The sequence below is a fragment of the Hipposideros armiger genome, unplaced genomic scaffold, assembly GCF_001890085.2.
Source record: "Hipposideros armiger isolate ML-2016 unplaced genomic scaffold, ASM189008v1 scaffold_288, whole genome shotgun sequence".
Classification (NCBI taxonomy): domain Eukaryota; kingdom Metazoa; phylum Chordata; class Mammalia; order Chiroptera; family Hipposideridae; genus Hipposideros; species Hipposideros armiger.
In genome coordinates, this window is record NW_017731638.1 from 2,143,907 (window position 1) to 2,162,682 (window position 18,776).

At 42.9% G+C, this 18,776-nt stretch overlaps 3 protein-coding genes across 8 annotated transcripts in view; 2 read left to right on the forward strand and 1 right to left on the reverse strand.

The window, feature by feature from the left end:
- The window catches only part of CILK1 (ciliogenesis associated kinase 1), a 60,882-nt gene extending 47,845 nt beyond the window's left edge, over positions 1-13,037 (reverse strand). The window contains exon 1 of one of the 3 annotated variants that reach the window (XM_019658755.1): positions 13,021-13,037. The gene's annotated coding sequence lies outside the window, so the exon portion shown is untranslated. Of the gene's footprint in view, positions 1-10,312; positions 10,572-13,020 lie in introns of those variants that run through there. The other 2 variants (XM_019658753.1, XM_019658754.1) reach the window with 2 other exon arrangements.
- Positions 2,964-3,383, forward strand: LOC109391319 (28S ribosomal protein S18c, mitochondrial-like). 3 transcript variants are annotated; one of them, XM_019658757.1, is made up of 2 exons: positions 2,964-3,184; positions 3,243-3,334. In XM_019658757.1, exons 1-2 carry the CDS (start codon positions 2,964-2,966, stop codon positions 3,277-3,279), a joined length of 258 nt encoding a protein of 85 aa, XP_019514302.1. In that variant the 3' UTR covers positions 3,280-3,334. The 3 variants fall into 3 exon arrangements, with proteins under 3 accessions (XP_019514302.1, XP_019514303.1, XP_019514301.1); XM_019658758.1 differs by having other exon boundaries at positions 2,964-3,115; positions 3,246-3,279; XM_019658756.1 differs by having other exon boundaries at positions 2,964-3,383.
- A 758-nt stretch (positions 13,038-13,795) lies between the features above and the next one.
- The window catches only part of FBXO9 (F-box protein 9), a 31,847-nt gene continuing 26,866 nt past the window's right edge, over positions 13,796-18,776 (forward strand). For both annotated transcript variants that reach the window (XM_019658760.1, XM_019658761.1), the window contains exons 1-2: positions 13,796-14,006; positions 17,394-17,477. In XM_019658760.1, the coding sequence (XP_019514305.1) occupies positions 14,004-14,006; positions 17,394-17,477 (87 nt within the window). In that variant the 5' untranslated portion in view covers positions 13,796-14,003. The remainder of the gene's footprint in view (positions 14,007-17,393; positions 17,478-18,776) is intronic.

Sequence of the window (18,776 nt, forward strand, 5' to 3'; positions counted from 1 at the left end):
AAAAAAGAAAAGAAAGCCTGGAAAAACCGTCATGTTTGAAGAAAAATTGGAGGAAAAGAGAAATTGAGAGCAATTCCTTACTGTTTAACAAGCGCATATCCAGCTTTCTTGCGTCTTTTACATTTCCTCCTCTGCCCCTGACAGCATTTGACTTCACAGCTCCTGGTATAGACAGTCAACACTGCCTGAGAAGCGAATGGAATACAGCAGTCCATCCATTACTTTGGGAATCAGCTAACATGCGAATGGGCAGTCCTTCTAAACACAGCTCTGACTCCAAGAATTAATTTGGATAAATCACTCGTCATAACTAATCTACACTAAGCTTCCTAACATATTAAATAAGCAAAAAGTAATAATAATTTTCATACTTACTATGTGTACAGTACTGTTACAAGTGCTTTGCATATATTAATCCATTTAATCCTCACAACTTTACCATGGTAGGCACTATTATTATTATCATCATCCCTATTTTACAGATAAGGAAACTGCAGCATAAGCAACTTGTCCCTAATACTAGTATCATCATCCCCCCATTTTATAGATAAGGAATCTGAGACACAAATTACTTGTCCATGGTTATACAACTAATAAGTGCTAGGCTTGAGATAGGAGCCTGGCTGATGGCACCAAATTCAAGAGAAAGGTTGCAAAAGATCCAAAGCTCATGAAATCCTTTGAGGATCTGAGAATGAGAGGAATTAGAAGTACTTTGTAGCTCAAATATGGAAACCAGTGAAGTGACCATGATCTAGTTGGCCTCATTTTGCAAGCAAACATCAGTGAGCCCAGCAGGGACCTCACCAGCAGTGGCTGCCTAAAGTGGAGGCAAAGTGAATGCAGACAAAGAGGGGCTGGGTCCCAGTTTCCAGTCGGCACAGACCCCCTGTGACTCAGAGTTGCCTCTTAGTCCTCAGATTTTCTATGAAATCAGGGCATTGGACTTGCAGTGTGGTGGCTTCTTGCTCTAATGCTCTGTGATTCTGTGACTCTCTGTGTCAGGAATCAAGCTAGCATTTGTCTAAGGAAAGAAAAGATGAATCGCTGTTTCCACTTTTCCCATCACATGCACAAAAGCCAGCAAAGATAGTCCACCAGAGGGACCATGTATGATACACGACCTCTCTCTTTCAGAGAGGAGTTAAGTGCCCCCTGACTCAACCAGGCCCCAAAGTTCAGAATCTACTCCTTCTCTTTCTTTATAGTCCCGCTCAACCATCACCTCTTCAGAGCCTCCTGCCCCAACCTGCACACATAGCTAGCAGCTCTCTCCACAAGACGCCACAGCGCACTGTCCCCGCCTCTAAGTCCCCACCTCTAAGTCCCCACCCCTTCCCTGGTGCTCAGTGACATGCAGCTCTGCCCTCTGCATCAGCAAGGTCACTCACCACACTTCCTTGGTCTCTGTTCTCAAACCTCACACTCTGCTTGCACACAGCAGTTACTTGAAGACTGTCTGAATGGTCAAAAGTTGAATTTTAGTCTTTGTCATTTATTAGTATTATTATTTACAATAATAGTCACTTGATGAGCGGTTGGAATGCAGTTACATGTAGGGGTCTCTTTATTTTCTGCACCACCCTTGATAAGTATCTCAAAACTCTTGGTACTTCTATTTCTTCATGTGCAAAGTAATGATAATCAAGTTTTGACCTGACCAGAAATGTCCTGAAGCTCTGAAATGGAGGAATCGTAAATATCATAGAAAGGCTAAAGCAGGCAGGTCACTTGGGCCCTCCCACCACAGTGCTGGAATTATCGAGTCTCAGAGACTCATAGACATCCTCCCTCAATGCCATCAGATCAGGCCTTTGGCCTCTGGGTCAGGCTGTAGCCAACGAACAAAGAAACAGTTTTATTTCACTTTCAAAGAGCTCTAGCCAATCTTTAAAATAAATGGGATGGTTTTCTTGGCCAGGTGACATTGGGGAAAACCTTCCTGCGATCTGCCCCAATTCCCTCCCCTAGGTTTCAATCCCCAGTGGAGGTAAAAACATCTGCTCATGGGCAGCGGCTCGTATGGGGCGCCCTGCTCATTCACAGCCTGGACAACAGAGACTCGGCCCAGGGATATTGGTAGTTGTTTTTTATTTTGGGACTTTGATGGCCACTGAATAAATACCACAATTACTCACGGGTTAAGACAGGAGACAGAAAATTGTATGCAAACCACCCTGGGAGGTGTGGTTACCAGCCTGCTGCCACCATTCAGACCCTTATGAGCAGCTTTTCTCCCTGAGCCTTAATTGTTTCACACTGAAAAGATTCCATTACTTTTATCTGTCATCATAGGAAAACTGGATTGTGAGCAAAACCATTCAGTGGCACTTCTGGGTTCCGTTTTACATTAACCTCATATAATTACACAACGTATCCTAGGTTCAAATGTGTCATAACTTTACAAGAGTAAGTTAACACTGTCAATTTCTTTTTAAAAGGTACTAAAAATAGTACATCTGTGTTCATGCTTTTCTCTCTGGAGCCTAATGCTTCTGCCCATATGCATTTGAGCAAAAATGTCCTCTAAGTATTTTGCCTTGTGGATGAGTGTTTTTTCTGCATTGGAAACAGCAGCTACAAAGCCAAACCTTGTGTATGTGGAACTTGGTCTCCATTTACCTTGACAAAGGAGTGCATTGAAGGTGCTTTCAGCTACTGCATCCACTGGCGTGATAGGAGAAGAAAATCAGTTCTCTGGGACGCCCTCTTCCATTGCCCAGAGACTGGCCCATGCCCTTATCTCCCTCTCCTCCATCACCCCCAGCTTCTGAGAAAGGTCCACAACTTCCCATGGCTCCTCCTGCAATCCCAAAAGGAGCTCGTGCTCCGAACCTTGAAAAAGAGTCTTCCATCACTTGCAGATTGCTTCTAAACTAGGACCCATCATTTCACACAGCTGTTATGGAATGTAAAAAACTGAAGGGGATTTAGGAAAAGGAAAGGAAGAGGAGCGAAGAGCCATGGCTACTGTGGTTGCTTTTGGCAGTCATCTAGGGAGGAAAAAGTTGACCCACTTCATAAAGGCCACTGTCTGCCTCCCAAATCCTGGAAATCACGTCGTGCTGTGGAGAAGTTGCTCACAGTATAAACAGGTAACCAGCAATGAGGACCTGCCCATTCCAATGGAAAATCCTCATAAGGAATGCATCTTATGTGGAAAACGTGTGGATTACAAGAATGTGCAGCTTTTGTCCCAGTTTATTTCTCCATTTACTGGATGCATTTATGGAAGGTGCCTAACAGGTCTTTGTGGAAAGAAACAAAAAGAAATCATAAAAGCGATGAAGAGAGCTCAAATAGTGGGTTTTATGCCAGTAACATACAAGGATCCTGTGTATCTCAAAGACCCTAAAGTTTGTAACATTAAATATCGGGAGTAAATTATCTAACGTTATCATCAATAAACTTATTTTTACAAATAAAAAAAAAACTGAAGGGAGAGTGAAATGTTAAAGAGCTAGAGGATGAATAACTTTCCCCTGACTAGTGTGAAACTATAGATGAACTGGGGTGACAGTCCCCCAGCTTGATGAAGGCTGTCCAGGGTGGTAACAGTCCTGGTCCCAGCTGCTTGCCTGACCGCCAGTCACCCCATGTTTTAAGGGTGGGCAACATAGGGTGAGGTGAACATGGGGGGAGTGAACGAGAACACATCACATATTCAAGCGCTATGCAAATATTACAGCACCCTTAACCCAGGAGCTTATCTCACTTAGTGTAAGATGATTCACTACCAAGGATAACAACAAACAAATGGTTAAAACATGATCAAGGAAGTAAAGGCTTGATATAAAAATAAAATACAAGGGCCGGCCGAGTGGTTCAGTTGTTTAAGAGCTCGCTCAAGAGTGTGAGCTCTGAGCAACAGCGGTTCGATTCCCGCCCGAGCTGAGCAGCCGCTGAGCTGCCAACAGGTGGCAGGATGGCTCAGCTAAAATAAACAAATAAATAAATAAAATAAAATAAATAAAATACAGCAGGGATCAGCCAACATTTTCTGTGAAAGGCCAGTAAAGATTTTAGGCTTTGAGGGCTCTACGTCTCTGTCACAACTACTGAACTCTGCCACTGGAGCACAAAAGCAGTCATAGAGGAGATGGGAATACATGGGCACGGCTGTGTTCCAGGACAAGTCAATTTACAAAACCGGGCCACCAGCAGGACATGCCTACAGGGCACGGTTTCTTGACCTCAGTTTCTTTTTTTTTTTTTTTTTTAATATTTTTTTATTGGGGAATTGGGGGGATGGGACAGTGCTGGGGAATTGGGGGATGGGGAACAGACAAGTTGCTGTTGTTTTGTTCTTCAGTCTAGTTGTGGTGGATGTTGCTTCACTGGCCCAAGTTGGAACCATCATTGCGCTCTTCCCGGGTGAGGCAGATCAGTCGCCGGCTTCTGGACGGCCGCTCACTGCGGCTGCTGGCCGCTCACGCTGGCTGCTGGCCGCTCACGCTGGCTGCTGGCTACACACGGTAGCCCATGGCAATCCACTCCCACAGGGACTGCAGTCCACGCCGTCGCCAGCGACTCATGGCAGGCCAGCTCCAGGTTGAGCTGTTGTTCAGCATCTTAGCTGTAGAGGGCAGTGTCACTGGCCCTCATATGTGGGATCCGAACCGGGGCCCTCTGGCATCCCAAGCCAGTTCTTAACCATCGCGCCACTCGGCCGGCCCTCAGTTTCTTGAAATGGGAAACCCTGCAAATCCACAGCAACCCTTTCGCCGTCTCCACATAACCCTCATTTACTTCTAGGTTACAAGGTGACAGATACAAACTGTACTTAGCCCTAGAACATCAGCTCTGTGAGAGCAGAAGCTTCGTTGTGGTCACATCTGTATCCTCAGCACCTCGACGAGCACCCGGCATATAGTTGGCCCAAACTGGTGCTCACAATAAAGATTTGGTGAACGAATCCATTCATGAATGAGTAGCTTACAGGTCTGTAAAGGGTAATTTTGACTACAGGTGATTTTCCTGTATCACCAACCCCACTCCTACTGCCATCCCGTCCCCTCCCACCACCCCTTCTCTGCAAAACTGAGTAACTATATTGGGATTAGGGCACAAAAATGATGAATCCTTCTAAAAAAACTTTTACACTGATTTAGAAAAATAAGCTTTTTAACAGCTAACATAATGTGCAAGCCTATATATCTTACTTTTTTCTCACTCAGTTTTGTTTGAGTTAAATCAATCTTCCACAAATTCACTTCTAAAGCAAAGGCAGCATCCAAGAGGACAAAACCATTAACTATTGCCTCTGGTAACTCCAAGTTCATGCAGATCTTAACCTTCATGATTGTGTCAAATATGTTGTTGGACATTACACCACGATATTTTATCTTTTTGGCTCTGAGCCATTATCTTTTATAGTAACCATGAGGGCAGTCACATGGTTATCAGCACTTTATCACAGGTCATACTATACCTGCAGACAGGTAGAAAATGACTCACATTGATCTTGCCACAAAAACATGTGGCTCTCGCAAGCTCTTGACCATCGCTTTACATGTATCAGGTGGCTACTACGAGCCCCCAGCATAATGGGAAAAAGCACCAAATGAAATATGAAGCACTACTGAGTTAAAAAGCTGAGATAGGATGACAAACTTAAAATCTAGAAAAAGGGCCGGCTGAGTTGCTCCTTGGTTGGGAGTTGGCTTGGGAGTGCAAGCTCTGAGCAGCGGGGCCGCTGGTTTGGATCCCACATGAGCCAGTGACGCTGCGCCCTCTACAGCTAAGATAGTGAACAACAGCTCGACCTGGAGCTGGGCTGTCGTGAGTCGCCAGCGACGACGTAGGCCGCAGCCCCTGCTGCAGTGGACTGCCATGGGTGGCCGGCAGCCAGCGTGAGTGGCTGGCAGCCGGCGTGAGCTGTCGTGAGCCGCCATGGATGGCCGTCCAATGGCCGGTGACCGATCTGCCTCAGCCGGGAGGAGAGCAATGATTGCAGTGCCAACATGGACCAGTGGAGCAACATCCTCCATGGCTAGACTGAGGAACAAAGGGACAGCAACTTGTCTATTCCCCTTCCCCGATTCTCCAACGATGTTCCCTCCCCCAATTCCCCAATAAAACCTTAAAAAAATAAAAAATAAAATAAAATCTAGGAAAAATGTAAAGTAAGATAACATATGACCTAATGCTAATTAGTATAGAGTGAAAGCTAAGCTCTCTAGAACCTAAGTTCAACGTGGGCATAGCATACTGTTGAGGAAACTTCAGGCTACGAAATTAGATTTTTTTTTTCTGTAAGGGAACTTCATGATAACCCAACACCCTTACTTTGCAGATAAGATCCAGAAACCCAGCTACTAAAATGAGACCTTTGTTATCTTCAGAGTAGCACATTTGTTAATGTGTGAATATAAGAAATGTTTTAAGAATCTATTAAAGATGTATCAAATGCTCCCCATGCCCCCTTTGTATATGAATGTATTGCTAATTCTGAACCACATACAGAAAAAAAAAAGTGGCAGATCTCTGAACATGTGCTTTCCTCAAACTCAGACAACTTCACAAGTCAGTGCACATAGGATTTGATTCCAGCTGCACAGGCAAGTCTGACCATAAGCACTCTTTCTATGAAGGTTTCGACTTTCAAAGCACAATGCGTCAATGAGCAAGTATGCTTCAGTTTCCTTGGAAAGAAATCAAGAACGGAAGCTTTCCACTCACACTGAGTATTTTTCAAGGATCTGTTGAGCAGTAATATTTTCCTAACATCAGACAGCACCTCACTGGGCACAGAGACTGAGCATGTGCCCACATCAGCCTTCTTTACCATCTCGAGACGGATGTGCACTGCTTGTGTAACTCCCTCTTTGGTTGCAAGTAAAGGCATCTCTGATTTCTTCCTGCCATAACGCTTTCTTAGTATTTTAAGGCAATTTGCCCCAGAAAATGATTTGCTTCACTAGGTTATTTTTACGAGGTAATTATCTAGAACACATGTATATTGATAAGGAAGTTAAAACTGTGTTTCAACGGTAAGCACAACCACAACCTAGGGCATGGTTACACTATCGCCCTCAAATAATATGTGTGTAAGTTGCCCAGCACACACCTCTGTTTGTGCATTCTCCTGGTCAAACACGTCAATCACAAACACTGAGATCCACAGGTGGGAGATTTCTGATACTGTGGCCAGTGGCCCTTCTCAGATGCCAAGTTGTCAAAGACTGCTGATGAGAGAATTTACAATTAAGTGAGACACTATTCACAGGCTGACAGATCAACATATACAGAAAGGTCACTATACTCAGAATTCTGCCAAGAAAGTGCTAGGCAAGAAGTCCTACCATAAACACATACACTCATACATACCCCACAAGCAAGAAAATAGAAGGGCTAGGTAAAACTCCAAACTCAGCAAGAGCCTGCAAAATGAAATGGAGGAGCTTGAGGCAAAAGAAACAGTTAAAAAAAAAATTTAAAATTAAAAGGCAGTAGTATTCCTGGCAAAGTTCAGATGGAAAAACAGCAACTGATCCCAGAAACAGAGCTCTAGCCAGGAATAACCTGAGCTCAAGCCGTTTTAAGTAAGTGCACAATAACACTCGCTATGGCTTCACTGTATGATTGACTGCCCAATCTCTGGGCCTCCAGGCAGAGCCATGACTTGTGGTCTATTACAAGTCGATCAACAAACACAGACCAAACATTTGCTACATGTTCAGGCCTCTGCGAGTCATTGTCCAGGGATGAGCAGATTTTTGTCAGGCTTATGCCCAGGGCTGTTTAGGTACTAGACCACCATCTTTACAACACTACCAGTTGAGGGAGGCATTTCCCCCTACTTTACATGTGAGAGAGGACTAATGCTGGGCGAATCCCACAAGGCCACATGAGTAATAGGTGGAGTCAGGCCCTGACCTCAATTCTGCCTGACTCCAAAGCCCAGAGTACCACATCACCATGCATAAAATATGGCTCCTGCCCTAAAGAGGCTTAAAATAGCCTAAACCAATTAGAAATCAATATAGCCAGTACAACAAAGGGCTAACAAACAAGTATCTTAAGATTCAAGAAAGAAAAGAAGGGAAATTAGTAGTTAGAGAAGACATTCTGAAAGAAGTAGGATTTGGGCTCCTGCTCAGAGGATGGGTAGATTTACACAGCAGAGTGGAATGACGGGAGGGAGTTTCTAGGGAGAGCAATCCAAGCAGCGACACTGCAGTGGGAACGCGCCTGGCCCCTTTAGCAGGATAGCAAGAAGACCATACCACATAGAGCATAAAGATATATGCTGAACTGAAAATGAGATTTAGATATGAGAGGTGAGACCTGATTATGGAAGGCCTTAAAAAAATCAGGCAAATATTTTTACAGTTGAGATACCAGAGAATGGAGAGGAACCGAAGGTGGCAAGGAGAAACATAAAGGAAGTGATGGTTTAAAAACATTAGACTGACAAGGAATGCAGAAGATTCCAGAAAGAGGGGCATCTCATTCATTCATTCATTCATTCACTCATTCATTCAGCATACATTTACTGAGGACTTACTAAGAGCCAGGCTTGAGAGGCTAGCTAAGAGGCTGCTCCAGTCTGCAGGGAAGGAAGGGTGAGGTTCTGGATTAAAATATAGAGGGAGGAAATCCATATACATCACATTTCAAAGGTCTTGACTCAGTGATATAAAGGAGGAAGCAATTGAAGGAAAAGATAAAGATAATTCCAAAGGTTAAAGATTGACAGGATTTCTACCTTTACTAGGAACCTCAAAAAGCAACGAGAATAAAACAAACGATGAAAGTATAAAAAGAGCTTTGATGATGTTGAACAATCCACAAATACCACTCCTGCCCCCAAACACACACCCACACACACCCACAAAGCCCTGCTCTTTATCCTGGCTCATTTACATACAGCCTGTAGGTAGGAAACTTCACTGAGAAAAGACCATTTCTCTGCGACTAAATGATGAGTTCCCTGGGCAAGGAAGACAGACTTCTGCCTACTCAAACAGGCTCCATCAACCCTCCAACACGTCCCTCCATCATCTACAACTAAACCAGTCTTATTTAGAAATGTGGCTGCCCACTCCTGCCCAGTCACCAGTTTTGACTTTGGAGAAGAGGGGCAAGGCAAAGCAGAGAGGGGAGAAGTAAAAAGTGGGCAGGGTCATGGTAGAGGGCGGAACCTTAAGGGGGCAGTGGTACAGGATATCATTTTACCTAAAGAATCCTAGCACAGTTTTCATTTCTACAACCACTTCCTAGTATTTTACAATTATTGATCCTCAAATAGATAGGAAGGCCTTCAAGATTCTTTACCAAATCGCACCGCTTTTACAGTTCGTTTTCACAAAGTATTTCAAATGTACATATTGATGCACACATTAACTCCTAGCAAAGCTGGCATATGGTTGAGACACAAATTCTTAATAATTTAATATGTTGACTACACAAATGTAAAGCTCATTTTAATTTTATTTCCCGAAATAGTAATTCGCTATTGGGGCACATCCAGAAAGCCCACTCACTGGAAAACGTGCGAAATGAAAACTGTAGCTATTAAACTTCTGTTACTACAAAGAGTGCTTCCAGGCCAAAATCACACACACACACACACACACACACACACACACACACACACGCACGCACACACGCACACACGCACTCGCGCTCACACAACTGCCAATACCTTAGAGAAATCTAGCCCTGTGTGCAAAATTCAGGGTAGTATTCCCAGCACAGTCGAGCTTTAGCAAAAGCAGATCTTTATTTAGTTGTAAGTGGAAATGAATACTGGTTCCTACAGAACGATGCATTAAACTACTTTTATATTTAAAAGTAAAAGCCCTGAATGTTAGTGTCAAAGTCAAACTTTAAAACGTGCATTACAAAAGAAACTCTTGTTCTGGAAAACCCTTCAACATCCCTCTCATAACATGTACTCAGATTAGTAAGAAAGAAATCAGAGCAGAAAGAAACCCAGTGAAAAATGGTTGCACATAAATGTGTGAGGATTCTTGCTCAGATCCCTTGCGGGACAGCCAAAGGCCTACTCAGGAAAATTCCAAGAGCAAGTCCTCCACATCCTACTAAAGGGGCTTCATATCGGGTACGAATCTTTCCCCTCTTTAACACTAAAAGGTAAACACCCATCAAAATCTTCCAGGCTCCGAGGAAAAGGGAGTTTTCATGACAAGAGGGAGAGACCCACATGATCGTGAATAGAAACTACAACCCATTAACCTCTCCCTCCCCACCTCCGATCCCTCACCGCTCCACGGGACAGGGGTCCTTCCGTAGCTCCAGTCCAGCACCCCGAGTGACAAGTCGCCCAGCAGAAGCCCCTAAATACCTGATCCCACTTACTGGCGCGGTGAACACAGGCTGGGGCCCGATCCTGCGGTGAGCGCAGCTCCTCGGCAAGTGGGGCGCAGCAGCCCGCTAGGTAACGGTGAATGGGGGCGATCCCTGCTAGGAGAGGCCAAGGCGTCCGTGCAAGGACTCCCGGGAGGTCCGGCGAGTCGCACCCGCCGCGCAGCGCATGGTAGAGCAGCAGGAACCCAGCCGCTCTCCAGCCTCCAGCAGGAAAACAAACAAAAGGCAGGGAGGCTTCTAGTGGGGACGACTGGCCGCTTTCCCTGGGAAAAGTTACCCTGCAGCTCCCCCTCGCTGGCCCTGCGCGTCCCTGCACCGCGTGCAGGCCTCCGGGAGGCGCAGAGCTGGGGCGCGGAGCGGTTGCGCTTCAGTCTCGGCTAGACGCGGGACAGAGCCCAGGGAACCCTGCGGCCAGGACCACTAATGTGATCTCAGCTCCAAACGCACGCCTTATTGCAAATCGGCTGCATCAAGTATCAGGATTTAGAAATGGTGGCCGTGGATGCACGTTCTAAGAACATTTCATTACAGGTAATCGTGGTGAAATCATTTTTCCTGGTTTTAAAAAAACGCAGCTGAGGTTGCAAGACATTGTGAGAGAAATCATCGCCACTGAATTGTATACTCAAAATTGGTAAGATGGCAAATTGTGTTATATATATTTTACCACAAAAATGTTTAAAATAAAGACGCAACTGACTGCCTGTTAGCATTCATTTGAACTTGAAGAGTTTTTTAGTTTGAAAAACCAGATGGTTATCCAGGTAGGAAACAGACTAGATATGTTCTACACAACAGTTGTCTTCTGTAACTAGTTATATGAAATCTAACACTTAACACTTTTTAAGCACATTTACTTGTGTCATAAATTATATTGTAGATATTACCTTAAGTCATCCATATAATGACTGGCTCTGAAGGGCTTTGAAAAAAGAAATTGCTTCAAGGTCCTTGATTCAAATTTACATAATTGCCCCAAACCAATGGTTCTCAAACTTTAGTTGGAGGCACCAGATGATGTAGTATAAAAATGTACACTTGAAACCTATATAATTTTACTAACCAATGTCACCCCGATAAATTAATTTTAAAAAACAACAACAAAAAAACCCCCCACAGATTGCTCTGCTGGTGCTGCTGGTCAGGGGAGCCACATTGCCCCAAGCAACACAATTATGTTTAAAGCAGTAACCTTTTTACATATTGTGGATCTTTCGCTGAGTTTAAATTCCCCAGCCACCATATCAATTTTCTCTCACTATTTTTATGTTTGACGTCTAAGAACTGAAGACAGATTTTCTTTCCCCCTAAAAAAATCTATTTAAAAGGCCTGAATCCCCATCTCTTGCTCCTGTTGAAGAAAACTGCAAGATACAATACAGTCCAGCTTTCTTAGACTTCGTGTCCTAAATGGGAAAGGGTCACCTGGCAACTTGGCAAATGTATAACGTTTATCTATCTACCTTTGTGCTTACCTATGCAACACACAAATCCTGTGGCAAATGAAATTGAATGTTATTATCAATGAAAAGGTAGGAAGACATATCTTATGCTACTACTATGAAATATGATTTTTAGTGTATATCCAATTATCAGTTTTCATCAAATTCAGTTGCCCAAGCAAGTCTACCTAGCAAATAGAGGGACTATCTTGGTCTACTTAAACAAGGGTCCACTGGGCTAGTAAATGGCTTAGGTCAGTAGTTCTAGCCTGGAGAAAATTACAACCCAATAAATATAATATGATGAAATAACACAACCCTGTAAAGAGGTCTAGTGGATACTAATCTAATATAGAAAATTAATAGCTATGAAATCTAGCGTTTTAATAAAATATGTGCTCAGTTTATCCTTACAAATACTAATTATTACTTTATTAAGCTTTATTGTTTATTTGCTAGATTAATAGAAACCATTGTGCTAATTGACCAAAATATTTTAAATTAGCATTCAACACATTTAGTCGAGTAGTTTCGAAAATGTTTTAATACCTCATTCTTCATTTGCAAAACTGATCTTTTGTATTCATGATTCACATATATAATTGTCTTCTATTTTCAATTCTTACATCTAATCCTCCAGATTTAAATTTTAAAACCCTTTTTAAAGAGATCATTGGGAGGAAAATCATCCTTAAAAGGCCTCAGCCCTAGAGTCTCTTTTAAAAACAAAACTATTAAATTTTTGGCCTCCGTTAAACGTAAAGGTACTTTTTATAGGTAGCTTATTTAGGGTGCAACTAAAAGCACACTCATCCGAAGGGTGGATCCTAACATTAAGACAGCAGTTGGGATTCTATGTTGTAGCTTAACGTTCTGTTCCCGCTGCCCCCACCCCCGCGCCACTATTTTTCTGGATATGTACTGCCGAAGATGTACTGCATTTCTAAGATCTCCAGAATAAAACAATATTTAAGAGTTTTAAATTCTGTTAATTCGCTGCAAGTAGGGTCTTGGAATCCTGATGACTATGAGTACCCGGTACCTAGTAGAAACTAGAAACTCCGTAAAACGTTTGCGGAATGAAGTGTGTAAGAGGCTAGAAGACTAGGTTTTCACAGAGCTTGCAAAATTCCGTATTTAAAACAATGTAAAGAATGGGGAAATAATATATTGCCTGATACATAAGAGCGCCTTCTGTGGACGTGAAATCAGGCGTCTGGGATTGAAAAGGTGGGGCGAGTACCTTGTGTAAGTTCCGGCGCTCCACGCGGAATGGCCGACTACAAATCCCAGAGTGTCTCCCCCGCGCCGCCTGGGCAGGACTTGGGTTTCAAGGCCTTGGAGCCCCTACATCCTTCCCCTATTGCATGATGGGATCTGTAGTGCGATTCCTTGCGGTCGCTGAGTTTACTTTCCCCCTGCTGCTCTCCTAAATGCATCTCTTCCTCAACCCCCAGACCCGTGCTTTTAAAAAGTTTAATCGTTATAACAGCCTGTGACTGTAGGCGAGTTTCACTGTTTCCCTGCATTCCTGGCGTGGACTCCAGCTACAGTCGCCGAGGAGCGTGCAGCGAGCGTCGTTTGATGCTCAGGGCTACTTGCCTTAGGGTCTTAACATTTAATTTGAGTTACAAACATTTTTGAGTTGATGTTTTTTTTCAAGTTTGCATAACTGTTCATTGAGCCGAATAAGTAGGTAGGGTTTGGGGTTCGGTAAATTGGTGACTTTACGCCACGGCACATAGTAGGCCCACGCCCCCTCTTCCTCTATTAGGCAGCAGGCGCCGGGCGGTGGAGAGGTGCCATTGTACGCAGGCGGCGGCGGCGGCGGCGGCGGCACTGCGCACGCTCGGTGCGCCGGCGCAGGTTCCCGCAGCAGAGGGATAAGATCTGCAGCGGCGTCCGGGGTCTCCAGCAGGGCCGACGCTTTGGTTGCCGCACAGTCTTCGGCCTTCGCTGGCAGCGGGCGTCCCTCCGCTCTCCGTGTCCCCTGCCGCCGCTCCAGCGCGCCCCGATCTGGCCCCCTGCCCCGCGAAGATGGCTGCCGTACGCCGGGCCCGCAGTTACTGCCGCTGCCTGGTGCGCTTCTCCGACCGAGAACTCTACTAAGCCCCGCTGCAGCAGACAGGCAGGAGTAGACACTCGGACAACCCGGCACACCTCCTCGGGGGGCGGTGCAGAGGGGGCGCGGAGAGCCCTTCGACCGCGGCCGCCCGGCCCGCCAGTATGGTAACCTGAGGAGGGGGCAGGGGGATTATGCGATGCGGGGGTGCAGTGTGCAGGAGGGGCCAGGCCTGGGGGAAAGCCCCAAGGGGAGTGGGAGCTGCACTGCGCGGCCGCTACCCATTATGAGACCTCCGGCCTGAGAGGGAGCGGAGCGGGTGCCAGCCCTGACCGCTTTCCGGGGTTTCTTGCTGCTGAACCCCTCAGTCGGGATTCGATGTGAAGAGAGAGTGGGTTTGCAGGACGGCCGGGAAAAAAAAAATGCCTCTTCTCGGCTCGCTCAAGACATTGAACCAATCTCGCCCCCCTTGAGGGATTCTATCAAAAGCAGTGAGCATAGATTGAGGTGAGCCGTCGCAGCATCTGAAATCTGGAGGGGGCCTTGGCATGCGGAGACACTTGTTGATTGCGCCTCCTCTGGAAAGCCGTGCGCACAGTGAGGCCGTTCGGGCCCCTTTAGGAGGCCATGGGTTTAGGACGCACCTGACCCGTGACGCGCCAGTGCCCTGGGTAGGATATTGGCAGGCGGTGGTGGCGGCGTGGCGTTGGAAGGATTATGCCTCACATCACAGCAGTGAGGGCCCAAGAAGCGACAGTGCGGTCCAAATGGAGAGACTGAGCTAAGCTCCAGAAATTGACAACGCACATTCCATAGGACTGTTGCATGCTGGAATGCGTAGTCTGCCCTGTGCTGCCTTTCTTTGGCTTTGAATCAGTTGTCCATCCGAGAAACTCATCTCTGAATAGGGTTGCACGAATCAAGGGTGAAATTATATCAAAGTAATTGCTTATAGTAGACACGCACATATTTATTGGATAAACGAAGAGCTGAATGAGTTTATTTTATTAAATTAACCCGGAGGATAGGAAAAGCAGTAATTGACTATGCCCCTGAACTTTAAAAAGTATTTCCCTTGACCAGGATTAAGCACTTAACTTTGTATATTTCATTAACCCCATGTGTAAAACAGGAGTAAAATGATGAAAACATGAGCTACTCAAGTAAAGGGTGATGTTTAGGTCAAACTTAATTAGGAAAAATAAAGTGACAATCCCTGTGTGACCGCTGAAGACTTACTTATTTCAGGTGGTATTTGAGTTGAAAAATGTATTAATAGTAACCCCAAATTTGATAGTTTCTTGTTTTTGTCATACTGTCAAAATCAAAGTAATAATGGATTAGAACTCTCTTATAACGCAGGAAATCAGGGAAGAAGATGCTGTCTGTACTGTAGGTTTCCTGTTTCCTTTCCTCATTTTTGAGACATGCATTATATATATCACATGGCATTTTATTTGTTAATTCAACCAATTTTTTTGAGCACCTGTTATCAACCTGGCATAGTGCTAGACCCTAGTACAATACTAAATCTTCAATATAACCAAATCTGTAATCATAAAATGTCACATATGAAAAAGGATCTTAAAGGTCACCAAATCCAACACTGTCTCTTTACAGATGAGACAGCTGAGGCCTGGGCAGACATTTACTATGAATTAAGCAATGTATTTGGCCTTCTGAGGTTACAGAGATGACTGAGACATGATCCCTATTCCCACCCAGTGCACTAACTAGCAAAGAAACAAAAATAATCTCAATACAAGTCTTAAGTGCTGTGATACAAGCACAAGTGTAATGGAAAAACAAGAGGCAATTATAAGGATCAGAAAATGCTTTCTACTGGGATGATCCCTGAACTGAATCTTAAAGGATGAGTAGAAGTAGCCAAGTGAGGAAGAAGCAGTCATTCCAGATGGAGAGAGCAAGCAGCATATGAACACGAAACTGGAGAGAGCAGGGCCCTTGATGTCACTTTAGATACAGCGGTTCTCAACCTGTGGGTCGCGACCCCTTTGGGGGTCGAACAACCCTTTCACAGGGGTCGCCTAAGACCATCGGAAAACAAAAAGCTATTTATATTACGATTCATAACAGTAGCAAAATTACAGTTCTAGAGTAGCAATGAAAATAATTTTATGGTTGGGGGGTCACCACAACATGAGGAACTGTATTAAGGGGTCGCGGCATTAGGAAGGTTGAGAACCGCTGCTTTAGAATGACCACTAGGCAAGAGGTAGGAGGCTGTTACTAACAGGATAACCTAGCGAACTCAGATATATTCACTGTACTTAGAGTTTACGGTAATAAGCAGACTCTTGAGAGAGAAACGCATTTCTCAATGGGATCTATAAATTCAAAGTTCTTTATTGTGTATTTTCTTATTAGTGATGTTCTGAGTAGGGAAAGCTGCCAGCTTAAAGACTCAAAAAAAAAATGTATTTGACAATACGTCAATGTTTACTTTTTCCAGTTTTCTAGAAATTCATCTGAGTCTTGGCCTCTCCCACTTGTTTCTTTGCTGATTTAGCTTTTATGGTGTGCCAATCACTTTACCGTATACTAACTAGCTCAAGTCTTAAAGGCTCTGCTGCTTTAAGTCTGGTTGCCAGAGATAAGATAGGAAGCGAGGCTTATTTATGTTGCACTATAAAGTAGTGCAAGTATCTCTGGTTGCTGTATTCCAATATATCTGTTAACACAAACATTTTTTTTTTCCTGGAAACAAATTATAACTAAAATTGGCAATTGTAAAACTTACTAGCTTTGGATGGAGTTAAAGTAAATAGGTTTTATTATTTTTGTTTCTAACTAACCTTCAAGGTCATTTTCCTGATTGACACATTGAGCAAGTCCCATTTGCTAGTAAGTCTGTTAGCTAACAGACTGAACTTAGGCAACATTTCATCTTCACTGAAAGGTAGGGTTCAGTTTAATTTAGCAAATATTTATTGAGAGTAAAAGGATAAAATGAAAGCTCCAAGATGTCTGTTAAGCTCCAAGCCGGGCATAGTAATTCCATTCCAGTTTAATACCACTTTAAGTTAATCCAATATATAAAAATGCGGATTTGTAAAACAAAATAGAAGGGGCTTCTTTACAAAAATATTCACTTTACATGTCTTTATGAGCTTTCCTAGTACATTTAAAATATTAATACACAAAAGTCATATTCACATATCAATAATATGCCAGTGTGTAAAAGAAAGGACATCCTTATATGGATTACACAGGATCTTTTAAGTAATCCATGAAACAAGAACTATTTGCTGAACTCTCTACCACAACTAAATGTTATTTTCTGAGGCAAAGTTGTTCTTTTCAACCACTTTAAAGTCCAGTGAAGCGGTTTATTCTACAGTATTAAAAAATTATAAAGTATCAGATTTTTCTGATTGGAACCATTAAACTTACTATGAAGAAGGTATCTAGAGAAAAACAACTATATGTATATTTTATTGGGTATATTGTTAAATAGGAGATGTAGTTTTCAGAGGGAAACTGATGTTTGTATATTCCTGATCATTATTTCTGTTTGTTTGTTTTTCCTTCAGGCAGAAGCTGAGGAAGATTGTCATTCTGATACTATCAGAGCAGATGATGATGAAAATGAAAGCCCTGCTGAAACAGATCTGCAGGCAGGTTTCTTCATTGTGTATTTAATTCTTATTCCATCTCTTTCCATACATAAGCAAAAATTGGTCATAATTGTCAGGATTTATAGGTTCTTATTTGCATTGAATTTAACTGTATTTTCATACTCATCTATAAAATACTAAAATTATAACTATGTTATGGATTTCTTTTTCTGTAATAAGATATATCAACAATTGCTGCTATGTAGTTCAATATATGAGCTTAAAGTGTTCAAACTGAGGTAGGCTTAAGCATGACTCAAAACTCATCACTTTATAGTAAAAGATTGATAGATTTAACCTAAAAGTTTAAAACCTATATATAGCAAAAGACTTAGTTTTCATAAATCAAGAAAACAAATCAGCTGTAAAAACCATTAACCATATATGAGCAGAGGATTGATAGCCTCAGTATGTAAGACATTCTTACAAATTAGCAAGAGGAACACAAGGTAGAAAGATATGAATGGACAACTTGTAGAAAAATAATATAAATGGCTATTAAACATTTGAAGAGATAATTAGCCTTATTGATAATTTTAAAAATACAAGTTAAATCTACAATGAGATCTTTTTTAAAAACGATCAGATTGGTTGGTGGTAATGCCCATTGCCATCCAGGCTGTGACAACACTTAAGCAGTGTACATGAAAGTATAAATTGCTATAAGATTTTTGGAGGGCAGAGTAGCAATATGGATCAAAATGAGAAACATATTTCTTTTGAACCAGCAATTCTGCTTCCAGGAAATTAATCCTAATAATGGGGAAAGTGAGAAAAAATACATGTTCAAAAATGTTTATTGTAGCATGGTTTATGTGGAAAAATGGAATACAACCTAAATATCCATCACTTGTGTTAATGATGCATCCATATAGTGAAGTACACTGGAGCCATTTACAAGGATGAGGTAAATCTTTGTGCATTGAAATAGAAAAATATTCATTGTAATTAGTTAAGTGCATCTTACTGAATTTATAAACTTTATGATAGTTATTTGGAAGGTGTCATCTAGTAGACATTAAGAGTGCTATTAGAGATTATTTAGGTCAGAGGTATGTGTGTTAAATGTAGGAAGGTGGGAACCAAAACCAAAGCAGTGTACAGAATGTAGATAAAAATTATTTTTAAAACGATACGTTGTATATATACCTTTTTTATGATATACCTTTTTTTTTTTTTAAGATTTTTATTGGGGAATTGGGGGATGGGAGCAGTGCTGGGGAATTGGGGGAAGGGGAACAGACAAGTTGCTGTCATTTTGTTCTTCAGTCTAGTTGTGGAGGACATTGCTTCACTGGC

Coding starts and splice junctions, on each gene's coding strand:
- LOC109391319 (XM_019658756.1), top strand. CDS start 2,964: ATGGCTACTGTGGTTGCTTTTGGCAGTCATCTAGGGAGGAAAAAGTTG.